This window comes from Excalfactoria chinensis, chromosome 2 (genome assembly GCF_039878825.1).
Source record: "Excalfactoria chinensis isolate bCotChi1 chromosome 2, bCotChi1.hap2, whole genome shotgun sequence".
Taxonomy (NCBI): Eukaryota; Metazoa; Chordata; class Aves; order Galliformes; family Phasianidae; genus Excalfactoria; species Excalfactoria chinensis.
Genome location: NC_092826.1, coordinates 108,378,926 through 108,403,413, shown reverse-complemented (window position 1 = coordinate 108,403,413; position 24,488 = coordinate 108,378,926). Strand labels below are relative to the sequence as shown.

Here is a 24,488-nt window from a genome sequence, read left to right as displayed (position 1 = left end):
TCTGACCAATATTGATAGGTCCCAAAGAAGAAGCTGCCAATAAAACAATATAATTCCTACTAAAAGCTGCCTGGCTTAGGGGAGGTCACTGTTAGGCTCAAAGATGTGATCAGATTTCCAGGATTGTATTTTCAAATGATATAAACAGTGGAATAGAATTAACCTGCAGCATTTTAGGAGCTAGCCAAAGAGTGAGTTACAGGCAGTAGTTAGAAGAGATAAATAACTTCATGTATGTAATTATTGCAAATTGTGTAGTAGGTGGTAAAGAGCAGTTGTATGTGAGTATGTGAGAATGAGAATACTGGAGGAATAAGAAGAGGAATATCTTAGTTAAAGGTTTGGTTCTGTTCTTACTGTAAAATGCATTTGTGTGGAGGTCTTTGTGATGCAGGTCCTTTTGTTCTATATTGTATGATTTAAATGAGAGTAAGTTAATGATACCGGCTTCCTTTTTATCTTTTTCCCAGTGGTTATTTTGATTACATGTAGATTTCTCTGTAGCTGCTCTACTTATTTGAATCAGTATAAATTGATACTTCTGTGAGTCTATATTTCCTCCGGTGGTAATGCAAACAGTATTATGAATATAAAACAATGATTTTTTATACCTTATCTTTTATAGTAAGGAAGCATTTGCAGATATTTTCCTGAAAATACTGTATTCTTCCATGTCTCCTTTCTGCAGTGGAGACCTGTGTGTAGGAATAATGTTACATGAATTGTTGTAATCAATGTTTTCCGTTCAAGGGTAGACCAGGTCCCCCGGGTGTCCCTGGGATGCCAGGACCAATAGGATGGCCTGGACCTGTGGGGCTGAAGGTAAGACCAAAATTAATACAAGATAATCTACTAAACATCATGATCTGAACATGAGGGCTGCTCAGGAAGCCTCTGCACCACTGTCTGCTGGAGACTGGGGAGATGAAGCAGTGCAAGGACACTCAGTGCTTGCCTGATTTCTTACACTGCTCTGCAAAGGCCGTCACCTTACACTGCACTACCTGCCTAGCCCCATGCAGCACTTCTTAAAACATGTCACAGGTAAACTGGAAATCACGTCTAATGAAGACTCACTGATAACCACTGCTGTTTCACAACCACGTGAATCAGTGTTTCAAAACTGACCATTGTCTCTTATGACTGTTCTTGATAATCTCTTTGCCTGGATATACTTTTTGGCAATATAAAGGGAAAATATCAGGCTACTTTAAGGAGAAAAGGATTAGAAACCATGTGGATTAATAGTGTGTTCTTTGACATCACTCCCATACGAGCAGACATTCATTCTGGTGAGTTTTTTTATCTAGTAGCAGTAGAAATGGCAGGACATACTTTACTACTGCAGAGTGATTAGTCCACTTGCTATAAATAAAGTTGTAGGATAGTCCGAGTTTTACCAAACACAGATGTACACATCTTCACAGGAGCCACTGAACAGAAACTTTCAACTGGGACATGTGAGATAGATAACCTGCTTTTATCTATCCAGCTCATATCAGGCAAAGCGATAGCATAGAATGCTTATCTTGAAACTGCATTTTCAAGGGAATCTTCAACTGTTCGCTCATGCCATGAAAGCTGCTACCTCATCTCAGAGGACTCAAGCCACACCTGGGAAGCAGAGCCTCAAGCTCCTTATGGTTGCATTAGATGAGGATCACATTCTGCATAGCATGTGGGAATATAGGCAAGCAACTGTGTGCTTTTCAGTCAGTACTAAAAAGGAGCCAAAGTTCACTTTGAACTGAGTGATGGGGAATGGTGTCTTCCCAAAAGCACTGTGTGCTGAGATCTCCAGCAGTGGGAGCAGCGAGAGCAGAAGGAAGATACTGCTACCTAATTCCCACACAGTCCTAAGTACTGAGAGCGGAGCAGTCAAAACTCATTCATTTTGCCCATTTTTAGTTTTTGTATAAGCTCGAGTTATATTTATGAAGACTCTAATTTTGATTTTAATACTTCTTTGCTATAGCTTTTTTCATTGCACTTCCAGAAGCATTTTTCACATTTAGTGGTAATATTTATTCCTATAGTTCGACTGTTGTGTATCAGTTAATGTTTAATATCCATTCTCCTGCTTCTCTTGTCTCCTCTGATACATCTCTACTCTGTTCTCTGGATATGTTCCTAACTTCATTTCTTCTGTTCCTTATAAATTTTGACTTCCTGCCTTAGGGCTCCAGTTGAATAGAGGCCAAAGAAGTCTGTGCTCCCTTGGTTCAGTTGTATCCCTCTTTCCTGTTTCTTCTTCTGATCTCTGATATTCACAAAATCCGATAGTCATCTTCATTATAGTCATTCATTGCACTTTATTCTGTCTGTAAATACCCTGTGAACTGTTTTGTGTTGTTTTAAACCATGTTCTTATCTCTGCCTTCTATTTCTTTGGTTGGATCTACTTCCTCTTTGTCAGACACAGCCTTGTCTAATCTGTATTTCTTCTACTTTGTTTCTTTGGGTCTTTCCTGAACTGCTGAGGCAGCAGCCAACCTGAAAACCCTCTCTAGTACTGGGAATGAGAGTTAACTGTGTTCTGCTGGTAGGGCTGCTGCATGTCTGCAGAGGCTGCCCTTAGATATAATTAGCTGGCAGCAGACAGAGAGGATATTGTAATGCCTTTACATGATTTATTGTCTCTAAACCACTGTAAAGCCCATTATATCTCAGAATGATGATAAAAGTAATCATGTCTCTTCAAGCCATAAAGGCTTGCAACAAAATACCCTTCTTTTCTGCAACTCAGTAGAAACGATGTTTGCGAGAAACAATGCAACTTCATGTAGAAAAAGGCTGTATTTCTGCTGCTAATTTGCTTTCACGTCCTTTAGCGGCATCTACCCAAACTGAAGCAAACCCAAGAGAATGTAAATAGGAGAACAAGATAATACGTGTGGTTTCAGATAGAACACAACTGCAGTAAGGAACTCTGACTACAGCGTTACAGGAAGGTCAGACTTGTCTTGTGTATTTGTCACAAAACCCAGAGCGCTGAACTATCAGTCAGACATTCAGATATGACCTCAGCAGAGAGCCACAATCAATAACTCTCTTTATTGACCTCTTTAGGGTGAAAAGGGAGATTTGGGTGTGATGGGATTGCCAGGTACCAGAGGACCAATGGGCTCCAAGGTTTGTTAAGCAAATGCTGCGTTTTCAGACATTGGTTTCTAACGCTCTGCTGACAGCTGCTTCCCTCATAAATTTGCTGGAAAGCATTCATCAAGACATAGCTTGTCTAATATAGTTCTCCTTCAAGCAAGGCTATGTATTTTATTTGTTGGGCTTGGCTGCATTTTTGGCTTTTCATAGAAATGCTTTAGTGTCAGTTATTGCATAATGCAAACATTTATTTTAAAAGCGAAGCAAATAGATAAGTATCCCACTGGAATACTGCACTTCTTCAGTATACCTGCACCAACAGCTCAGACCTGCAAGTTTTTTTGCCCACCTCAATAGACTGGAGAACGTTTGTATCTTCTACTAAAGCTATGCGTGTGTGTTGACAGTTGGGAAGTAAGCTCAGTTTGGTCCAGAGGGTCTGTTATCTGCTCATTGTTTTCTATAATGTGGCTTCTGCCTTTACAAAACGTAAGCCACAGCACTTTAAGGAATGTGATAAAAATGATGTATGTAGATTATTCAGAATCAATGGGAAGAAGAGCTGGGCACAGTATTTTTCATAAAGGGAGACTCAGCTTTATAGTAATCTTCACTCACATGATGGCTTAAATATAATTTAAGGATGTTCTGCAGGGAGAGAGAAAAGAAGAAGATTATTTCTAAAATTAATTTAGATTATTAGTTGTAGTTTCATTCACTTTCAGTTACATTTAATTTCCCTTGTTTTACTTTTGAAAGCAATATTGAATTGTCTGGCTTTAACTGGCTTTTTCACATTAGCTTTTGGGCTGATTTGTCTTGCCTTTAATTCTTATTTCATAATTCTGTTTCAGTGCACTTCTAGAAGCTATAAATATTATTTTGCTGTTACAAGTAGATGCAATTAATTACTTGTGCTTCATTTCTTCACTTTAAATTTGCAAGGTGTGAATTTGCTTCTTTGGTTATCTTGAAAGTGAGAAGCATTAAAATATCTGTCATTCCTTTTAGGGTTTTCCAGGAACTAGAGGAGAAAAGGTCAGTGTAACAATAGAATAACACGTAATTTTGCAATTGGGAACAGTTGTACAAAAGCAGAAGCTAAAAATAAAGTCAAATTTTGATGAATGAAGGTTGAAGGTCTCATTAAGAAATGCAAAGATGCACTGAGAAAGGAGGGCAGTCGTGTGACTCGGGGTGAGATGTTGAAGAGATGCGTCTTACACCCCATTTTCTTGTGAACAAGTTACTAGAGAAAACCCCACTAGAGTTTCCCTATCTCTAGCATGGGTATAATGATCCTTAAGTGTTGGCTGGGCTTATTTAGGCTACATATTCTTTGGCATGGAGACTTATTTTTGTCATTCAGTGAGGTCTGAATTTCAGTCAAGATAATTCGGGAAACAATTAAGTCTCAAGTATTACATCAAAGGAAGCCCATATTTAAGGTAATTATCTGAGGAGAATAAGTACCTTTTTCTACCAGCCTGACTCTTAATTCTACTGTAGTATCAGTGAAGGTAATAAGGAAACGTTTTAGGGTATCTACTGTGCATCTCAGCTGAAGATACTACTGTATTCTGCGCCATGACAAATAATGCCTCACATAGGATAAATGTTTCTCATTTCCTCGTGAAATGATACTAATTAAGCTGTTGCTACCCTGTTATCTCTCACCAGGGTTCCAGAGGGGACAGGGGTGACAAAGGAGTCAAAGGAGACCAGGTACTTTTCCAGATGGCTGTGAGTTTTAGCTGAGTGAGCACATAAACACTGAGGTATTTCTGATCGCAAGAAAGAGGAGTGACGTGGAGGCATGTTCTTGGGATGGTAAGAAAGCAGTGGTCCCACATTATGTGATCCTCTGTGGTGTCCATGTGCCCCACCAGCCCGGAGATAAGTGGCACTCCTGACTTGCGTAGAACAGAACAAACAGACTGGAGGCATTGTCCAAGTGGCTGTGGACAAAAGCACAAGTGGTATGGTTTTGGCCAAGAGGAATCAGGTTGTGGAGGATTAAACAAAGGAGCAGTCTTATTATACAAGGACCTTTATAGAAAAGTCTTATAAATCCATAACAATTCTAATAATTCTGCTCTCAACAGCACTGATGAATCACATTGTGGGGTTTTTCTGTTTTGTTTTCTTTATTTACTGATGCCACTACATGGCACTCTGCGTCTCTCCGTAGAGGCCTAAACTGGTGCTGCTTTGTCAAAGCTCACTCCAATTATTTTGATGAATTTTCTCTTTTCACTTTGCAGGGAGAGACAGGCTCCCCAGGAATGCTGGGACAGAAAGTAAGTGGGCACAATGTATTGGGGAATTTCAGTAACTGCTGGCATACAGATAGTAAATGGCTTTAGGGACATTTTGGAAAGCGTAAGGCATTGAAAGTCTTGCTTGACTCAATAATGAACATTTCTTCCCAGAACATAGGTTTAGTCATAATCTTCTATCTATTTAACATAGTCAGACTCTTAATATATATTCATGAGCAGCCTAATTGTTTGTTTGGGTTTTATATTTCACTTATTTTTCCAATCCTGCAATCCCAAATGTGCATCTTAACAGCAAACGTGATATTGCCAAGAGCTGGAGAGTTCTGCTTGTTTTCATCTCCCTTCTAGGATGTTCCTGGTCTCCCATTCAGCTTCCTCTTTAAAGAGGGATTTTTCAAGGAGATTTGATAAATTAAAGTAAATGTTTTTGGCGTTTCTCTTCTTTTAAAATATGATGTGAATTTCCAGGTAAAATACAGTGTCAGCATAGTCTGTGAGAATTGCATGAACAAAAACATCAGCCACCTGCTGTGTCATATAAGGCAAGTATGATCTACTTATGTTCTTTTTCTTTCCCTCTTCACCCACCAAGGGAGAGATGGGCCCGAAGGGACAATCTGGAGCACCAGGACACAGAGGACCTATAGGAAGACCTGGAAAACGAGGCAAACAGGTAGGTCCATGGTGTTTCCCCTTCAGTTCCCTGCAGTTCCCAGTGTTTGTATGATGGTGGGGTATGACTGTGTGGTCTGTTCTGTGCTAGTGCTTTGCTTTTGGTCCCACTGGCAGCATTGTAGCACCTTGCATGCATATCCAGGTCTTGTCTTCCATACTCAAATCCCTTGTTGTGCAGCATAGTTCAAATAGCTTTTTCCCTCTTTTGATAACTATCTCACTGAATATGACCAGAGCAGACCCTGAACCTAAAAAGCAGACCCTTTGAATCCTAAAAATCACAGAGTAACGCTCTGAATCCCATCTGATGACTGGAGAGTGGGACAAAGTGTATTTGTTCTGTCCACTGCATCCCACCTAGTTCAATGAGGCTTTGGCCAGGCCCAGTGCTGGTGACACAGGTCTTGCAGAGCTGCAAGGCTTTGAACATGTCCAAAAGAGTGCAGAGAATCAAAGCACTACAGCACCCCTTTTTCTCGCAGTTAATACTAGAATCATATTTAATTCTTAGACTAGGATATTTATGTGATACTTCTCATTGTAGTTCAGCGTGCCGGGATATGAGATAGTTTAGGAAGGCACACAGTGACATTAAGGGGCTGTAATATTGTATGAAAGTGGCTTAGAGATTAAATGACTGCACATGCTTCTTATTTAGGGGTCAAAATAATTGTGTTGTCAGAACTGATTTTTTACAACTTTCAGGTTAATTGTAAGGATCGGGAACTGTGTGGCTACTGCAACACTGCATTTTACAAGAGTGTAATAGTATTAGTGGTAGCTACCTATTCAAGTCACCAGATAAACCTCTTCAATTTCATCTTTCCTTGTATATTTTTTGCAGTCAATGACATTGTGGAGGAAAGGGGAGAGTAAACACAAAGACCAACCTGATGCCAAGGAGAGCAGCTCCTTCAGTACTCTGAACTGCCATCTGCAGAGTCTATTTCTTTCCTATGACAGGGCAGGGAACGAACTCCTACTGTACTGATGCTGTTTTTAACATATGTCTGCTCTGATACAGGAGCTTGTAGATGCTGTGGTTAATGGGCTCAGCTGAAAGCATTTTATTTTCAGTCTGGTTATGCCCAGCTTGCTTTGCTGTTGGTCTAATGTTGTCAGATATTATCTGAAGAGAAAGAAAACCTAATGTAGGGATAAGTAAAAATTGGATGTTGGGTGTTAAGTCATGGCATAAAGAAAGTATGTGCAGTGTGTGTGTGCTGTGTAAACTGTGCTCATCTGTCCCGTCAAAAGGGATGTGCACAGAATGTTGTTCTGTAGCATAAGGCAAAGAAAAGACAGAGTGCCTGCAAATCAACAGGAAGATTGCAGTCCAAGAGGACTTCGTGCTTGATCTTTCTTAGACATTTTATGACATTACACAATGTCTGGAACAAAAAGCAGTCACATAAGATGTCATAGTTCAGGGCAGCAATCAGTGTGATTGAAAGAAATGTAGTCTTGCCTTAAACAAGGGATTTGTGGAGGCTTGGGACACAACCCATATCTGGCACCTTGCAAGCAATTTCAGCATTGATCTTCTGAACAAAAGCAGGGCTTCTCTTCTGTAATTAGTGAACTGTTTGTTTCCTTTCTCCTTTAAAAAGCAAAACCCAAACCTGCAGGTGGCATTTTAAGGCTGTGTAGATCTGACTGCTGCCCTTAAGTGCTGTAGTTATCTGGCTGTTTGTTCAGCTGATGTTTTCCATCAACATAGAGCCATTTCCTGTCTCTTGATCCAGCTGACATCTCCAGATAAAAGCAGCTAAATTAGGAAGGTGTCATTTCCACTTCCATTTTGAGATATCTCTTGATGATCCCATTCACTTCTTCAATTCTGCTATGCCTCTGGGGCAAGCTCTTCTTAAATGATGGCCGGGAATTGGGAGCCACAACTCATCACAGGCTCACTGTCCCCAAACCACTCGTAACACTCAAAGCTTTGTGAATTGAGAGTTGACTCCTGAGAAGCAAGCTTAGGATTTCCTTCGTGAAGAAGGAATGACTTAAAGTTTCAGTCAAGATTACCTGGAAGAAAGGGAAAGGGCTGTAAATATCAGTTTTTTTCTGGGGCACACATTCTTTAATCTACCTATGCTAAGCAAGAGAGCATTAAGAACAGAAGAGAGCAGGCATTCCTCCAAAACAAGAGTCACAGAGTTCAGCCAATTTTCAGTCAGCAAATGTCAGAATAGCACTGGGTTTTCTCTGCTGCATCCTTATAGTGTGGGGAACAAGACTTCCCAGTGTTTTCTGTGAGAGCTTCAAAGTCTTGGTTTTGTGTATTCTTGTTGCATGATGTAAGAAGCAATTAGTGATCAGCATTGCTGACATTCACATAAATCCTGGAATGTTTTAATGGCACAGAGCTTATCTAATAGAATTAAATAAAGCAAATATTCAATTACTTCTTTATGGGCCATAAAGAAAATATATAATAATAATAACCTTCCTCTGTTGAAATGGTGCAAGTGACATTCAGATGTATTCATGGGATGCAGGATATTCTATAACAACAAATTATTTTAACATATATTACTATGAATGCTTCATTACTTTGAAATTAGTCATACAGCTGTCCATCATCTGCCCTTGAATGAACATTAACCCAAAACTGCTCCATATTGAAGGAATTAATCTCACTGCCATTGAAAGAAGTATAACACGGCACATTTTTGTTTTACTAAATGACATGCTGTTACATAAGAAAAAAATCAGTTATCTCAGCTTTAAGCTATGTAATACACTTCTGAAATATAAAGCTGAGAAATGCAAGCCTCGGAGAGAATATGAGCAGGAAGATAAATATAGTTATTTTTAATAAGTGTCACCATATTAAATTCAGGAGCAAAAATAGGAAGGTGTTGAATAGTTCTAGGGTAAAACCATCAAATGCCTTATGGTATGGCTGCACAAACAAGCTCCCCTGAGGCAAATTAGGGCTGATTTTACAGAATATTATATTACTGTGTGGTAACTCTGTAAACTGGTCTCCCATAGATAATTTTACAGCATTTTGGTGGAGTGATAAGGCACCAGAGCAACATCGTTAGTTAGCATACAGCAGGGCAGTTGCTGTGTGCTAGCCTAGCCTTTACAAAACCAATCCCTTGCTTGTCTTGCAGAGATTTGTTAACAAAGGTATATTCACAGTGACAGCCAAGGGGATACATGAATTGAGGTTCTAAAGTACTTCTGAAAATACTGTGGGTCTCCAAGCAATTAGTGTTCTCCTGAAGATCTATGCCCTGAGACTGGGAAATGTCACTGTAGAAGCCCTTGTGACTCCTTATTGAATTTTCTCTTTCTGGAGATGAAATGAATCAGTTTCTTTGTCTACCCTGCAAACTCAGCCTACACTCCTGAAGTCAGAGCCACTTACCAAGGATTTCAGCTCCACCAGCCCTTTGTCTCTGAGCTGCACTTGCTCCTAGGGAATGGGCAAGGATAAAAAGGCATCCTTGAAGGAAAGCCCCTGAATGACTGAAATAGGATCAGGGTGATCCCTGACTCCACACAGAGCAGATCCGCTGATACTTTTCACTTTCAGAAGCAGAACTCCTGCCTGGACCCAAGCAGAAGAGGACGGCAGTTCTCTTCTCTGGAATGGTGGCTACAAAGTTCGTGATGTATGTTCCTATTGGCAGATGTGTTGGCTTTCTTGAAAGGGAATCCAGTGCTGGCTGGGGGAACTTACGTGACATTAATTGCTGAGGAAATAAATGAATGTCTCCTCTCTCTTAGGGGCAAAAGGGAGACATTGGACCTGTGGGTATCATGGGCCCACCTGGAAGGCCTGGTCCTTCTGGACAGCCAGGCCCCCCTGGACCTTCAGGATTAGGTAAGCGGGGATCAGACCATCTTATGCAGTGTCCATCCTTCCCAGCCCCCCCTTACTCAATGCATATGCATATGTGGCCTCTTTACAAAAAATGATCCACCAATAATAAGTTTTCTCTTCAAGGCACATCATGGCTTTGCTATCTGTTATAAGAGCTTTAAATCTGACTCTAATGCCTACATCATGGCTTTTGATGCCTCAAATAGAACCAAAAAACATGGCCTGTATGGTTCCTGTGGAATTTTGGCAGATGGGGATGATGAAAAGCTCTCTGGCAGCCATGGAGGGTGTAGTTAACCTCCATCATCAAAGGTCTGCTGCTTCTCTAGGTATCCTGGCTTACATTGAAAAATTGAGATTTCTAATCAGCCAGGACATATTTACCCTGTTCAGCTCTGTAAAAGGAAAGTAGATGAGACCCAAGAGAAGGAATGAGGTAGGAGTTAGAGGAAAAAATGATGATTTAAAAATATCTCTTTTTAATAAGTTCTGTAGCTGTATGCTGTCCTTGGATGCATTTCCGTGTGTTGTGGAAATCATAAGGAAAGCTCACAGTTGATAATTGTACAACTTCAGAACTGTGTTCACGGGAACTCTGGGCAGCTTGCTTTCTGTTGTGAGACCAAGCATAGACACGAAGGGTTGTACACAAACTGTAACGTTCAGTGAAAATGGAAGGGTTTTCCCAACCTGCGTATATGCTCAAGTGTTGGAAAAGAAAAGCAAGCTCAACTGGAAACAGCTGTTGTCACAAATGGACAGCAGCAGTTTGTACCTCAGCCATTCGATGTTCTCTTTCCATTTTCTTTTCCCTTTTTCTTCTCTTGCTCACATCAGTGGACAGAAGGTCTCTTCCAAATGTTACTAATGGAAATGGTGCATCTTTGAAGCTGAGGCTGCTTCAACATCTACACATCTTTTGTCTCTCATTACAAAATACCTTTAACCTGAGTAATTCAACTGAAAGTTTTCAGAGGACAGAATTTTCACCATGCTGATGGGAAGGCAGCCAAGATCTTGAGGTTACTTTTAAAAGGATTTATTCCATCCACAGAAAGTTTATGCATCAGGCTTGTTGGTCTTTTCCCTCTAGAATATAAATTCTTGTCCTAAATGACCTTCCTGTAATAATATCGCTGCTTGCAATATGAACATGTTGGCTCATATTTAATTCTGCAGAGCGCTACATCCTTCCCAGAGTTTGAAAGTCAGAAAGCAGTAAGTTTTTATGTATTTATTTGTAGCACTCCTTTGTTCATTGTTGGGTTTTCCCCTATGAAAACCTTTGAAACAACACTACAGAAGTGTCCACAATGTGTTGTGGACATCTACAGAGACTGACTTAATGTCAGTCTTACCAAACACACCACAAAGCTGTGGTTTTTGTCTGGAAATCCTAAGCAAGTGGCCATTCTCTTTCTCCAAAATGGTGGCTGAAGTGTGATGTGAAAGACAGTTGTGGCACAAGTACTGCTCTTTCTCCTGAAGTGCTGGAATTGGTGATTCTGGAAGCCACTTCCTTCCATTCTCAGTGGTGTCTGTGGGAGATGTGGATAACTGAAGAATATGAACACACACATCTACCTGACCATACTCTTCCCACTAAGGCTGTTTGGGTTTTGTTTGTTAATTTCCTAATAGTGCAACATGGTATTTTGCTTCACAGGGCAATTTGCTATAGGACCAAAAGGGGAAAGAGGCCTTCCAGGACCTCCAGGAAGATGTCACTGCAGACCCCCACAGCATGTGAATAATCCACCGTATGAGGAATCTGTGTTTGGACACAGGTACCCAAAAGTCCCTGCGGTAAGCAGAATTCTGGGAGGGGATGTGAGTGGTTCTTGCATGCTTTTATTACAAGAATCATTGTATTAACTACTAAGTTGGGTGTAACAGGAAGATGGCTGTATCTGGGCAATGCATTACGTCCAGTATCCAAAACCTGTGAGATCAATCTGTGCACAAGAATTTGGTCTCACAACCAGTCAGGGTTGTGTGATGGAGGTGCTGAAATGCAGCAGTTTCAAACCATCAGTAATGTGGCACATTTTTAGAAGCCTTTCTCTGAGCATAAGGATGCTCTTGTCTTGCTGTACACACACAGTCTGTTCTTTTTGTTTTGGTCAGTTGCAGTATATTTCAGATTGGCTGGTGAAGGAAGCATCTAATTCTTGCTTATGTATCCTATTTTATCCTGCACAGACAGTGATTTCAGAGTTGAATATTGGGGTCGAACATTTCACATATACAACAGAACTTTCCCCCAAAACACAAACCCTCCTCCTTGAAACAAAAAGAGAGTCAGACTTCTGAGCAGTGCCTTTGGGCACACACTTACAGAGCTAATTTCAGTTGCTAGCCTTCTTCAAGGAATTTTTACAAGCAAATTGGAGAAAGTAATATAAAGGATAAGTCATTGTTAAAAAGTGACCTAGCAGTTTTTCATCTCTGATAACTTTGGGCTTTTTAAATAGTATTTCTAGACTTTTCCTTCAGCTTTTCTATTTTATGCACGGTAGCTCTTAATTAGCAATGAAATTGCCACCTTTCCACTGCTGCTATACACAGGCACAGCCCTGCCACTCAACCAAATGTCTGTCACCCACTGCCTTGTCTCTGAACATGCAACGATTAGCTCTATTAGCTTTCCCATATGTCGTGCTTTCAGAGAGTTCTTGCTTTCTGTGCAAAAGGGACATATTTACCACACGCAGTTTGTTTAACCAGGTCGCTGAACTCAGCCTTCTGCATGAGTGTGCTGCAGGTCTTGTCAGCTGCTTGCTCATCCCTGTTGCATTGCAAAAAAATGGCAGAGATGCATGAAATCAAGGTGTATTTGCATCATGCAATGTTGCAAAAAAATGTGATATATTTCACAGGGAGCCCGTAGGCTAAAGAATAAGGCTCACAATGTTATGTGTAGGTCTTACCACCCTCCTTCTTCACCAGGCACTGTTTAAGAGTAGAGCTTGAAAGACGGATACTTTGAGTATAACTAACCCACATTATATAAATCCTCACATGCTGATAACCAAGTGCCATTTCTCTTGAGGGATGGCAAAGAGAAAAGCCATGTCTCTGTCAGTGCCTGCCCCAGTTGTTTCACCCCTTTGAGCAGCAGCAGGGAGCTTAACAATGCATTTATTTACTTCGATCAGATCCTCACGCAGCAGCTCAGAAACCCTCCTTGTGCAACTTGAAGACTGCAATCAGGGTTGCTGTAGCTGCATGTGGGAAGATGCAGAGAAGGTCCTCCATCCTTCTGCATATCCCCAGCACGGCCACCCACTCACCCATCAGCGCTACACTGCTGGGGGAGAGGGTAGGAAACAAAGCACTGCTTTTCTGTCACTGGCTGTGATTCATTCAGGTTTTTTAATTCTTTGCATTTTCAAAGGGCAGTATCTATGAGATTTTCAGGGGGAACAATCTGTTATTGATTTCCAGAGAAACTACAGCTCTGAGGCTGGGACTTCAGCTCCTGGACACAGCTACAGAATTGGTTCTTTGCTGCTTCTCTGTTTCTTTGCTCTCTTTCACTCTAGCTGAAGGCATTTTTATTCAATTGGCCTTTGTCAGGGGCTATGGGAATAATCTGTTATGTAAAAACTTCAGGGTAATTTGTTTTAAAAAGAGCCAATTCTGATTATGCTGGTGGGAATCAGGCTTTGACCCACATCTACTTGCTCTGAATCATTCAGTTTGCGCAGTGGTATAAAGTGCTGCTTGTGGCACCGAAGGGCCTGGGTTCGAATTCCCCCTGTGGTGCAGGGGGTAGAAGTGCCGCTTCGCTACACAGAGGGCTCAAAACCCGGGAGTTGGACTCGATGATCTCTAAGGTCCCTTCCAACTCACACGATACTGTGATACTATGATGATTATAAAACAAAAATGGTTCGAATCTTACTAAAAGAAATTTGATTAAGCTTCCAAGGGAAAAAAGTTATTTCCTAGTGCTCCTTACAGCCAGTTTTGGTGAATGAGACATTAAAACAATTTGGGAAAAGCTTTGATAAAATCTTGTCCTAATTCTGTCAATTTGTTTCTAATATTTTTTCTGTTTAACTGAAGACTTGAGTTTAGACTAAAGTAGGTGCATGTAAAGAAACACGAATTTCAGTGTCCATTACGTCTAAACAAAGTCGGAAAAGGTAAGTGAAGGTTGCCCTGAGCAGTGCTTTACTTAATTTATAGCCATAAACATGCCTAAAAGTTATATACAGACCTAGAAAGAGTGCTTATGCCCACAAGAGTAGGGGGTCACTTAAGCCTTAGCTGGGTACTCAGGAAAGACCATGAGCTTTTGAAGACTTGTGTTTCTTACCAATTGCAAAGCAGCACCTTATGTGTGTACATTCTCACCCAGGTCTGACATGCCATTCTGTTTCAGAAGGCAAACTCTTTTTCTATGCAATCCTTCATATATTTGCAGATAAATAATTCTGTTTGCAAAACTGGATTCTGTGACAATTCAAAACGCTTGTCCAGAGGGTTACCAATCACCTCTTTTTCTGTGCCCCAGATTTTTGTGGTGAATAATCAAGAAGAACTGGACCGGTTACACACTGAAAATGCCTTAGCTTTTAGAAGAGACCAGAGATCTTTGTATTTCAAGGATACCTTTGGATGGCTCCCAGTCCAGGTGAAAATATGACTGTGGTTTCAGAAAACTCGTGAGTGTATGTTTCATTTTTAAACACAGCGGGTATATTATCATACAGAACCACTCAAGTGAATGAAGAAAAAGTCTTATTTTTCAGCATTATCGCCACTGCATCTAATTCTGTGGGTTTTGTTCACAGGAGTCTTCGTTACTTAACAGTTCTATGGGTTCTGCTAACCTCCCTCTGAACCAGCTGCTGAGCCACCCAGCTGGGACTTAGTTTGGGGAATTACAGTAGTAACAAACAGTTTTGATTTAACACAGAATAAGGCAAAACTCAGCAGGGAGAAGAGTTGTGGGAAGACACAAACTGTGCAAATCAAAGTCATGTACTTTCTTACTGCCTCAAGGAGCTAAGTTCCACTGAAATCAGCGTCGGGATCCTTATTTTTTTCCGCTGCACTCTGAATTAAACCCCGTTTCCCATTGCACAGTGGGATATGGAAGTGTGTTTGTGGTACCCATCTTCCACAGCCCATCGTCTCTATTTGTTGAGCCCTGATGTCGGTACTCCTACACGGTAACCTCAGTGTGTTTTTTTTGTCCAGCTCACCCCTTTCTACCCTGTGGATTACCGTATTGAGGTTGGCAGTACATGTGGAGATGGAATCGTTCAGGATGGGGAAGAGTGTGATGATGGCAACACGGTTGTGACAGATGACTGCATAAGTAAGTTGGAAGCAGCGTCTTTCTACATGGAAGGTGCAGTAGTTGCTTCTGTGGAATAACATGCACAATAGCCACAATACCAAAATCAAGATCTTTCATGCACATGAATGCCGCACATGAGCAGAAGTCAGAGGTGATGCCAAGTGTTTGCCACGTATCCTTCTTGAGAACCATGTCCCTGACTACAAAGAGGTATTTGGCACCAGAGCAAAGCCCTTGCATTCCAGGGACTGGATCCAGCTGTTGTTTTACACACAGACCTTCCATGGGATGGGTGTCTTTCTGACCACAAGATGTGGTACCTTTGCAGCATATCACAAAACCCCTTTGAATGAGCATGTGCACTGGCTCCTTCCATCACTTTCAGCCCACTGCCATCGCTTAGCTTTACACAGCATTTGATTCATGTCTAGCTGATCTTTATGCTTTCCTGGTTCTGGTCAGCAAAGGCAAGGAGTGTAGAATGTAAGCCTGGCACACAAACAGCTATCTCAGCCTTCACATCCACCCTTGCTTTCACTGCTTGGCTCCTTCCCCAGAATGCAGATGTATAAATGCCCCTCAGAGCTTGGCTGCCTACAGAGCAATCCAGTGAGACTGAGTTCTCCAGGCTCCAAGCATGAGAAAATGATTCAATTAGAATTTGCAGTCAGACATGGGGAACAAACATGCAGGACAAATGGTGCTCATTAGCTCTAGTGCCTGTGAAATTGCACATTGTGCATCTGGAAGCCCATCATGTTGCTGTGTGCTGTGCACTGGGCATAGTCCATAACGGCCTGGCAGTACATAAACTTCTGACATGATGTGACCTGAAGAGTTTTAATTGAATTATAGAGTTGTAGAATCATCAAGATTGGAAAAGACCTTCAGGATCTCCAAGTCCAATCATCAACCTGACCCACCGAGTCACATTACTATACCATGTTACTTAATGTCACAAATTACTTGAATATCAGCACACTACCATCATTCTGATCTTGCAACTCTATGAAAAGAGCTTAACAAAATGGTAAGTGGACTTAATTGTAAAATCAGCTCATTGTTCTTAGAAGCATTTTCCAAATATTAAAATACAGTCCACAAATTACTGCAGCCTATGTACCAGTCAGGCCTACCCCAAAGTGCGTTGTTTTATGCTTTCCCCTAAATCTAGCACCACTTACCTCTCCAAAATCCTTTACATATGGAGTGTGATAAAGGTATTTCCTTCTATGTTTTTCACTAGGATGCCGCCGTGCTTACTGTGGAGATGGCTACAAACATGAAGGGGTGGAAGACTGTGATGGGAAGGATTTTGGATATTTGACATGTAAAACATATCTCCCTGGGTATGTATGAACTGTATTCTGTATTCCCTTCTGTTATTTTTTTACTTCACCTTCATCATTAAAAGAGAACAGGATTTCCCACGTAAACCTTGTTCCTCTGGGACCACTGCAGGTAGTGAAAGACCCTCTCGTCACCTTATTTTTTGTGTTGTTAAGTCATTTCTCAGCTATAAGCACATGCTTACAAAGTTAATGATCATACAAATATATGTTTACCTGTTGTTTGCAAAGATTTATTTATTTGGTATCTTTATTATTGCATTAATACTCACTCTTAACATGCTAAGAGCAGAATACACCATGATGAAGAGATGATCTTGTTGGTGGAAAGAAAACCAACCAACCAAACCACAGCCTCCAAACAACCTCCTGTACTTTTAATGAGTCCTCTAGAGGTATTTTTGTTTCTGAATCAACCATTCATCTATCAGCCTTTCTAAAGACCAGGAGATACACTCAGGAGAGAGGGCATACATCTGCTTAGCAACACCCTTCATTTCAAACATCTGTGCACTGTTGACTTGCCTCCTCTCCCTTTGTTCAAGCAGCCTCCTCTGATGAGCATTCTGCCTCAAGCAGCAGCACCTCTATTTAACTGTCAGGTATTGTTACCCGATAACAGGAAACATTTAATTTGCAAATGAAATTTTGTGCAGAGCCTTCATCATTCATGGAAGAATAATGTGCTAATTGACAGGAATAAGAAACCACAGGGCATCTTTGTAAATCAAATGCTGTGCTAATCCTTCCACTGCAATTGTTGGAGCATGCCTGGTGTAAGAGATGACTAGAATTGAGACTAGTAAACCCAACAGCCCAAAACATTTTGAAGAGCTCCCATCTGCAGACAGTGTGAAGCTGCTCTCCCAGGAAAGCAATTCCATTTTAAGAATAGGAAGTTTGGTGCTGAAACGAGACCCACAGAAGCTTGAGAAAGTTTTATAGATTTGATTTTTCACATATAACCAAGTAGTGAAAAGCCACTCAGATCCTGTGTCTTTGTGTTTGCAGTCTGTAGGTTATCTGCTCAAAGAAAGATCTGTGATTCATCTGTAAAATGAGATGAATGTATGAGCTTGGCACTGCAACAGGAGCTTCATCCTCTTCTCCAACACCTCTTCTGCAACTGATTTTCCCATTATCCGTACTTTTTCTGGCCCCCATGCCCCTCCTCACATTTCATAGATCTTCTCTTCAAATTTTTGTTCTGTTTCTGAGAAAGGGGGTTATCCAAGGACACGTTTCAAAGGAGCGGCGCTTTAACTGCAGCTTGTGGATTATCTGATGGATGGGTTTATTCACTTGCACTTGTGGGAGCAATAAAAGCTCAGCAGAATCACTGGTTGGATGTTCAGTAGGTAGAGTCATTGCAGCTCAGTGTAAACAAGCAGAAAGACAAAATCAAATACATTTTCTCTCATTTTGTACAGGCCCTTTGCAAAGGCCTCCTTCTAGTTCAAAGGTTTGTCGCTACCATTATTTCAAGTGCATGAAAAATAAGTTAAAGGATGGGCTTGCTGGAGCCATTGGAAGTAACTGGATAAACACTTAGATTGGATTCTCGGATATTTAGTTGCACTCTTCCCATCAGTGAGTGCTTCCTGCACCTACACACATGAGACAATCAAACCCCACTGTCAAGTTTGTTTGTTTGCTTGTTTTAATTCTAATAATTGGTAATTAAGTCTTTGTTGATAGTGACAAGGGGGAGCACAGCAGAGAACTACAGGAAATTGCCCTCACATTTTGGTTGCCGTCTGTCACTGCACTTGGTGTTTACTGATGTTCTCGATTCTTACAGAGAGGTGCACGCAGAGGACATGTGATAAGAGCTACAGCACATTCTGAAACTGAGATATTCTCCTTTATTTTAGGTCTTACGGAAAACTGCGATGCACTTCTTACTGCTACATTGACTCTACACAGTGCCGATACTTCACATGAGGGGAGCAGAGAAGGGCAGCATCCCACACATCATGGGGTGCAAGGTGCTATGCTGTCGTCTATCCAGGAAGGTCTGGGATTTAAAAAAAGAAAAAAAAAAAAAAAAAAAAGAAAAAAAAAGGAAAAAAGAAGAAGAAGAAAAAAGAAAAAAAAAAGCCATCTCTGTGTGAAAACAAACAGACTTCGTGCTGCTGATGGCCACTTTGAGATGTTTGTCTTTTTTTTTTTTGTAATTAATTAAGAAGCCAGATTCTGAAATAAATAGGACCACTGTATCCTGTCTTAATAGAGAAGCTCCAACAGTGTTCACCAGTAAAACTCGTGGGGCTGTGTGTGGGGACTTAGTCTGTCACAAATGCTACAGGAAACCGAATGCCACTAACCAGGAATATTATGTAACAAGACAACATTACCTCGGCTTAGCACTGTTCAGCCCAAATTAAGTTCTTCAGGGTTTTTGTTTTTCAGCCTTCTCAGCATAAACACAAAGCATATCTTGGACATGGTGTTTATGGAGACTCTCTTTTACTACAATGTGAACTTCCTTCGTGTTGTATCCACTGGGGTGTGATGATGGCTTCAGCGGCAGTGTGGTTAGCTGCACACCTTGGTGGTTCAGAGGAGCAGGGGACTTCCAGTAAATGCTTTAAAGATCAGCAGATGAGGCAGAAACCCTCCAGGAAAATGGTTGGGCTGCATCTGTCTGCACCATCCACAGAAATGTGGGCTATCACACCAAACCTCAGCTGGAGGCCAAAGGCCAAAGGGTGATTCAGCCAAGGTGCTCTTACTTGAAGGAGGACATCAGGCTGGGAGCAAAGACACAGGATGAGCTGATTTCATTTTTCACCTTCGCCAAGCCAGCTGCATTCTGTGTGAGCCCGACAGGACTGGGGAAGTGCTAGGTCAGCAAGGCTGCCCACCTGGAACCTCAATGCAACCAGGCCTGCACTCTGGTCTCAGTGCTGAAAGGCCTTGTTCTTCTCTCATGATCCACTCAGACTCCATCCTTCCATGATGGCCTTACCCATCCCGTGTACTGACCCCTCTGGACTGCTCTCCTCTCCTGTCGTTGTGTCTGGAGCACCCTGCAATGTGCCTCCTTACTTTTGTATCCCCGTGACACAAATCCTGGCCTAACATGCTTGTGGGTGCTTATTCATGCTGTATGATGTCCATATATCTCTGTTTTTCAGGGCCTTTGGTCAACTCTGTTAGCTCTGATAGGAGTCAGGGTAATTATCTACTTATAAATTAGCACGCACTTAAGAACAAATTTCATATGGGAAGCATATTAAATACTGTATGTGCGGAGGAGTTTGTAACAGAAAAAAATGGTACAAAGATGTGTGGAATTTAGGACTAAAAGCCTCAAACCAAGGTGTGACTTTCATACAGGCCACTCTTTGCTGCTTTGCTGTAAATGCTGTACTTTAATGTTTGAAGTGTATGAGATGCTTGTCACAACAGGAGCACCACAGCAGCTGCACTTATACAGTTACTTCTTAAGGGTTGAATAAAGGTGGGTATTACGTTATAATGATAATGCATTAAAGCAACCAAGAATACAAACAACTTCTGCCACATGTATAGGACACTTTAGCTCTGCATGTCCGAACCGATACTGGAAATCATCAATTAAAAGCAAAATAAAATTAATGTACTTTATGGCTATTGCTTACCTGGGCTGCTTATGCTGTGAAGCTCAACCACCAACAGCTGTAGCCTATTTCAAAACCTGTCTTCGTATTGCCTTTTTTTTTTTTTTTTCTTATTTCTTTTTCTTTTTAAATTTAAACAGAGGTCTTAATAAAAGGTCGAAGAACCAAAGGGGCAAGGAACTTCTTGCCATAAGCTCTGGAAATCTATGCACTAGAATAGCTGCCTTGTAGCGTCCCACACTGGTGCAAAGGAATGGGTTTCAGCTGGTGGGATCCAGCACTTTCTCCAAGGAGCCCATCTCCACTTGTAGCCACCCAGAAGGCCGGAGTCCTTGAAAAAATGTGGAAGTCCCAGTGGTCTTTCAGCTTTAAGTCCTGTTGTTTTAAAAAACTCCTACCTCCAAAGGACATTTTAAAGCCAAAGTGCACCGAGGGCAGGAAAGGAAAAACAAGTCATGATCTCACATGTCAAATTGTAGTGTGCTGCACATAGAGAAGAAGTGCAGCATCAGCCTGGTCAGAAACAAAGCGTGGATTTTAAAAGGACTGTATTAACACAGCACAAAAAAATCAACATCTTAACAAAAAGAAATGCAAGTTGTAAGGGAAAAATAAAGCAAGCAAGCTGTGGAACAAGTTTCTTACTACCATTACTGTCTTGCTCCCCTCTGATGATAAAGCATCATAAAAAACATCCGAGCAGGTGTTAAGTATTCATGTTATAAAAGACTGCAAATAAACCTTCCTCCTTAATTCAGACGTATCTATTATTAATTGAGGATTTGTCAGCTGGATGGTGCATGGGATGCTATATCTCCCCTTCTTGCCTGAGTTTCTTAATGCGTTGTGCCAAGTGTGGCTCAAAAGCTGATTGAGATACTTCAGTTCCTTGGCCTTCTGTGGCAGTAAATGCCTGTGGGAAAGGTTTCTAATCATTAGTGTGCAGCTGTAGATGAACTCAGAATTAGTACAAGCTTACATCATGCACAGTATTTAACGGATACTAAAAAGCCAGCTTGCACTTAATATGTAATTAAATACGTGTAGTTACCTACAGCATGTATTAACGGCTCACGTCAATAAATCATGCTACCTTAGTTCTGGCATTTCCTTCCTTTCACTTATCTCTGTTTGGCTTTTACAACACACTTTGCACATGCCCATCCGTGTGCAAGCCAGGGCTGTGTGTGCTGAGAACTGGGGTCACCCTGAGCACGGGGAGTGCAGAGCAAAGTCCCAGCGTGTGCTCCATCATGGGTGATGTCCAGTGCATATGAGGGGCATGAGCCTGGAGATGGAGAGCCAGGCCAAAGTGCATTAGTAGCTACTTCCCTCTCCACTGCAACCCACATATTGGAGCTTAAAAAGCAGAGAGTCACAGCCCCATCCTTCCTGACAGCGTACTGTGTGGGTGACAGAAGGTCCTTGTCAGATACACGGGTTTCAGTGGTTCTGCTGCTGGCAAACACAGGCTAAGAGAGACACTGAAAACAAGGTTACCCATTGCTCTCTGTGGGCTTGCTCTGTGCCAGGACAGCTTCTGGTGTGAAATGCTGTGGGATTACAGCATCTAAATAAAGCCATGGATCTGTACCTGCTGCTGCCCAGGGATGAGCAGGCTTTGCTTGGACTGCCTGTCACTGAGCTGCTGGGCTGACCTACAGACATCCAGTATTTAATCCACTGTTCTGTGTGCAGAGGGGGCTTGGCTGGGGGGTTGTCCAGGACAAAGAGCGGTGGGCAGCAACACCTGGAGCAGCAGTTGTAGGCCTGGTTTTATGGCTGGCTGGTTGTCATAATTCAGCTGCCTGGCAGCCTGATGAAGCCTCATTAGTCTCCCGAGGCACAGTGGGCAACAGGTGCCTTGTGGTGAGTGCCATGGTGATGGAACTTTGGGTAAATGCTGAAGGGCTGCCCCTGCATTTTGTAGCCGTGACATCCACCTTGGAGTCAGGGCCACAGGCAGGCAGCCACAGGCAGCAACCCCAAGAGGCCTAGGGGCTCCAGCTGAGGAGAAAGGAGGTGAAACATCCTGCTAAGTACAAGGCTGCCCTGCTTTAGGGATGGGCTGAGGGCCTGGTAAAGCAAAGCTCAAAGCTCCTCACAGAAAAGGCTCTCCAGTCCTAGGCATCCCAAGGCAGTTAGCAGTATGTCAGCAGTAGGATTTCAGCAGTCCCAGACAGTGTGGTGACATTGAGTTCTCCTCCCCGCCTGGCACGTCCATGCTCAGGTTTCACAGCAGAGGGGCCTGTGCTGCTGCGCACAAGGGTTGAAAACATTGTGATTTCTATCACACAAAGAGCCCACATGTAACATCAGTACTTTGGAGCAGAAGGAATTCCCACCACCTACAGCTCAGCTGGACATGGGCACTGAGGCTGAAGGACAACATGCCCGCCAGCTCTCATTTACAGAGATCATCAGCTCTGCGTGACATTTATGTAGGGATGTGAACCGTGGCAGTTCACCAGACTGTCCCTTGGTTTCAACAAACTGAATTCCAAGGCAAAAGCCTCTTCAGAAGAGCCCAGTGTTGCCCCCATCTTCCACCCTGGGGCCCAAGGTGACGAATAAAGCGTGAGGTGGGCAAACCCAGCCATGGCTATTTATACATCAATGGCATTATGTCTATTTACAGGCAGAGAACATGAATCTTTAAAAGAACAGGCATGAAATTAAATTAGGAAAATCATTAGTGAAATGGCAAGAGTCAACAGGCAGTTGGGAAGCTCAGCATTCCCCTAGGAAGGGAACAACTCCTCAGGGCCAAGTGCCTGTCCCTTGCCACCCTGCCTGTGGTTTTGTTGCCCACACAAAGCCTTCTGTTCTGTGGCTTCTGGGCAATGCACTCATCACACAGCGTGGGATGCAGCGTGTCAGCCAGCACTGAATCCCTAAGCTGAGGTTCGAGTATCAGGTGGTGGGGACAAGCACGGTGCTGAAGGCACAGGGCTCCCTCGCGCCTGGTACCAGCTGCCAAGCAAGAAAGCAAGTGGAAAAGTGTGACCTATAGGAAACTATGTGAGGCACGCCTGTCTCTGGAGGCTACAGATGAGCTGACCATACCAACACTGGAAACAGATGCTAAATTAATTGGAAATTATTTTGGCAGAAAGCCATCACTGGAGCAGGAGCCTCAGTACAGAGACAAATCGATGCAAAATGTGTTTTTAAGTCTCAGACCTGTTTAGATTTGAGAAAACAATGAATGGGTCTCCTTTTGGTGTAGCTGCAGGAACTTGCACAGGCCATGCATGAGTTCATCTTTTGGGAAGCAGTGAAGTCTATGCTTACACACTGTGGGACAGCAACAGGGTCTACTTGGGACCTGGCAGGGAGTCAGGCCATGACTTCATGTCTTTTTGGCTTCTGGCTCTGTAAGGATGCAAGGATCACCAATTTCAGCTCCTCCTGCTGCAGGCAAAGCACTGGCACCAATGGTCACCCCTTGTTCCAGTGGTGGTTAAATAGCAAAAGATCTTTGGAAGAATTTTACCAAATCTTGAAACCAGAACAGCAAATATGGGCTGGTAAAAGGGGAAGGTGAGGGGGATGCAAGAATGCAACGAAACTTGGAAAAGCCTTTTTCCTTAATGTGCAAAGTCAGGGGTTAAGCCTGCACTGCCATAGAATGGCTTGGGTAGGAAGGGATGCAAAGAATGAGGCCCGTTCAGTTCCAACCCCCTGCATGTCAGTCCCACGCTGCCCCACTGCAGCAGGGTTTCTAAAAGAAAACAACCTGGGAAAGGTTTCACTGTGCCTGGTAGCACTGGTCAAAACTTCGGTGCCGGGAGCTCGCATTGCTTTTCTTTCTTCGAATTCCAGTTGTTACTTAGTGTTTTTCTATATGGTAGAAGACTATTCTGCTATCTTCTGGTCACTGCTGAATCTTTAATGCGTCCTCCTTAAGCTTTCTATTTAAGCAGTAGCAACTGTGTGTTCCTACAAGTTCAATGCATTCAGCACACCACCGCTTATTTGGAGCCACAGATCTGGATTCCTGTAGGGACAGGAATTTAACAGGCCTCCTGTCAAAGTCTATGACCTTTACTCATGAACATCACAAATTCTGTCAAAGCTTTAGCTGGAGCTCTTTCTGCAGTTCATATGGGACCCTCCAGCGGCAACAGACGTGCTTAGTTTAACCAAAAGAAGTTACTGTGGAGAAATGCTTGCCTGGGAGCTTTTTGCACACATCATTTTGATTAGAGCTCACGTGTGCACTGCTGCTGGAGAGACAGGGCTATGGAAAGACAATCAGATGTGATAGATATGTGATAGTTCTGCTCTTGCGACCTTGCTCTGTTTATATGGAAA

At 42.3% G+C, this 24,488-nt stretch overlaps 1 protein-coding gene across 2 annotated transcripts in view; it reads left to right on the top strand.

The window, feature by feature from the left end:
• The window catches only part of COLQ (collagen like tail subunit of asymmetric acetylcholinesterase), a 34,856-nt gene extending 16,247 nt beyond the window's left edge, over window positions 1–18,609 (top strand). For both annotated transcript variants that reach the window (XM_072328509.1, XM_072328510.1), the window contains exons 6-17: window positions 751–822; window positions 3,070–3,132; window positions 4,114–4,140; window positions 4,783–4,827; window positions 5,367–5,402; window positions 5,977–6,057; window positions 9,807–9,903; window positions 11,570–11,709; window positions 14,426–14,545; window positions 15,115–15,235; window positions 16,464–16,566; window positions 18,441–18,609. In XM_072328509.1, the coding sequence (XP_072184610.1) occupies window positions 751–822; window positions 3,070–3,132; window positions 4,114–4,140; window positions 4,783–4,827; window positions 5,367–5,402; window positions 5,977–6,057; window positions 9,807–9,903; window positions 11,570–11,709; window positions 14,426–14,545; window positions 15,115–15,235; window positions 16,464–16,566; window positions 18,441–18,510 (975 nt within the window). In that variant the 3' untranslated portion in view covers window positions 18,511–18,609. The remainder of the gene's footprint in view (window positions 1–750; window positions 823–3,069; window positions 3,133–4,113; window positions 4,141–4,782; window positions 4,828–5,366; window positions 5,403–5,976; window positions 6,058–9,806; window positions 9,904–11,569; window positions 11,710–14,425; window positions 14,546–15,114; window positions 15,236–16,463; window positions 16,567–18,440) is intronic.
• The last annotated feature ends 5,879 nt before the right edge of the window (window positions 18,610–24,488 follow it).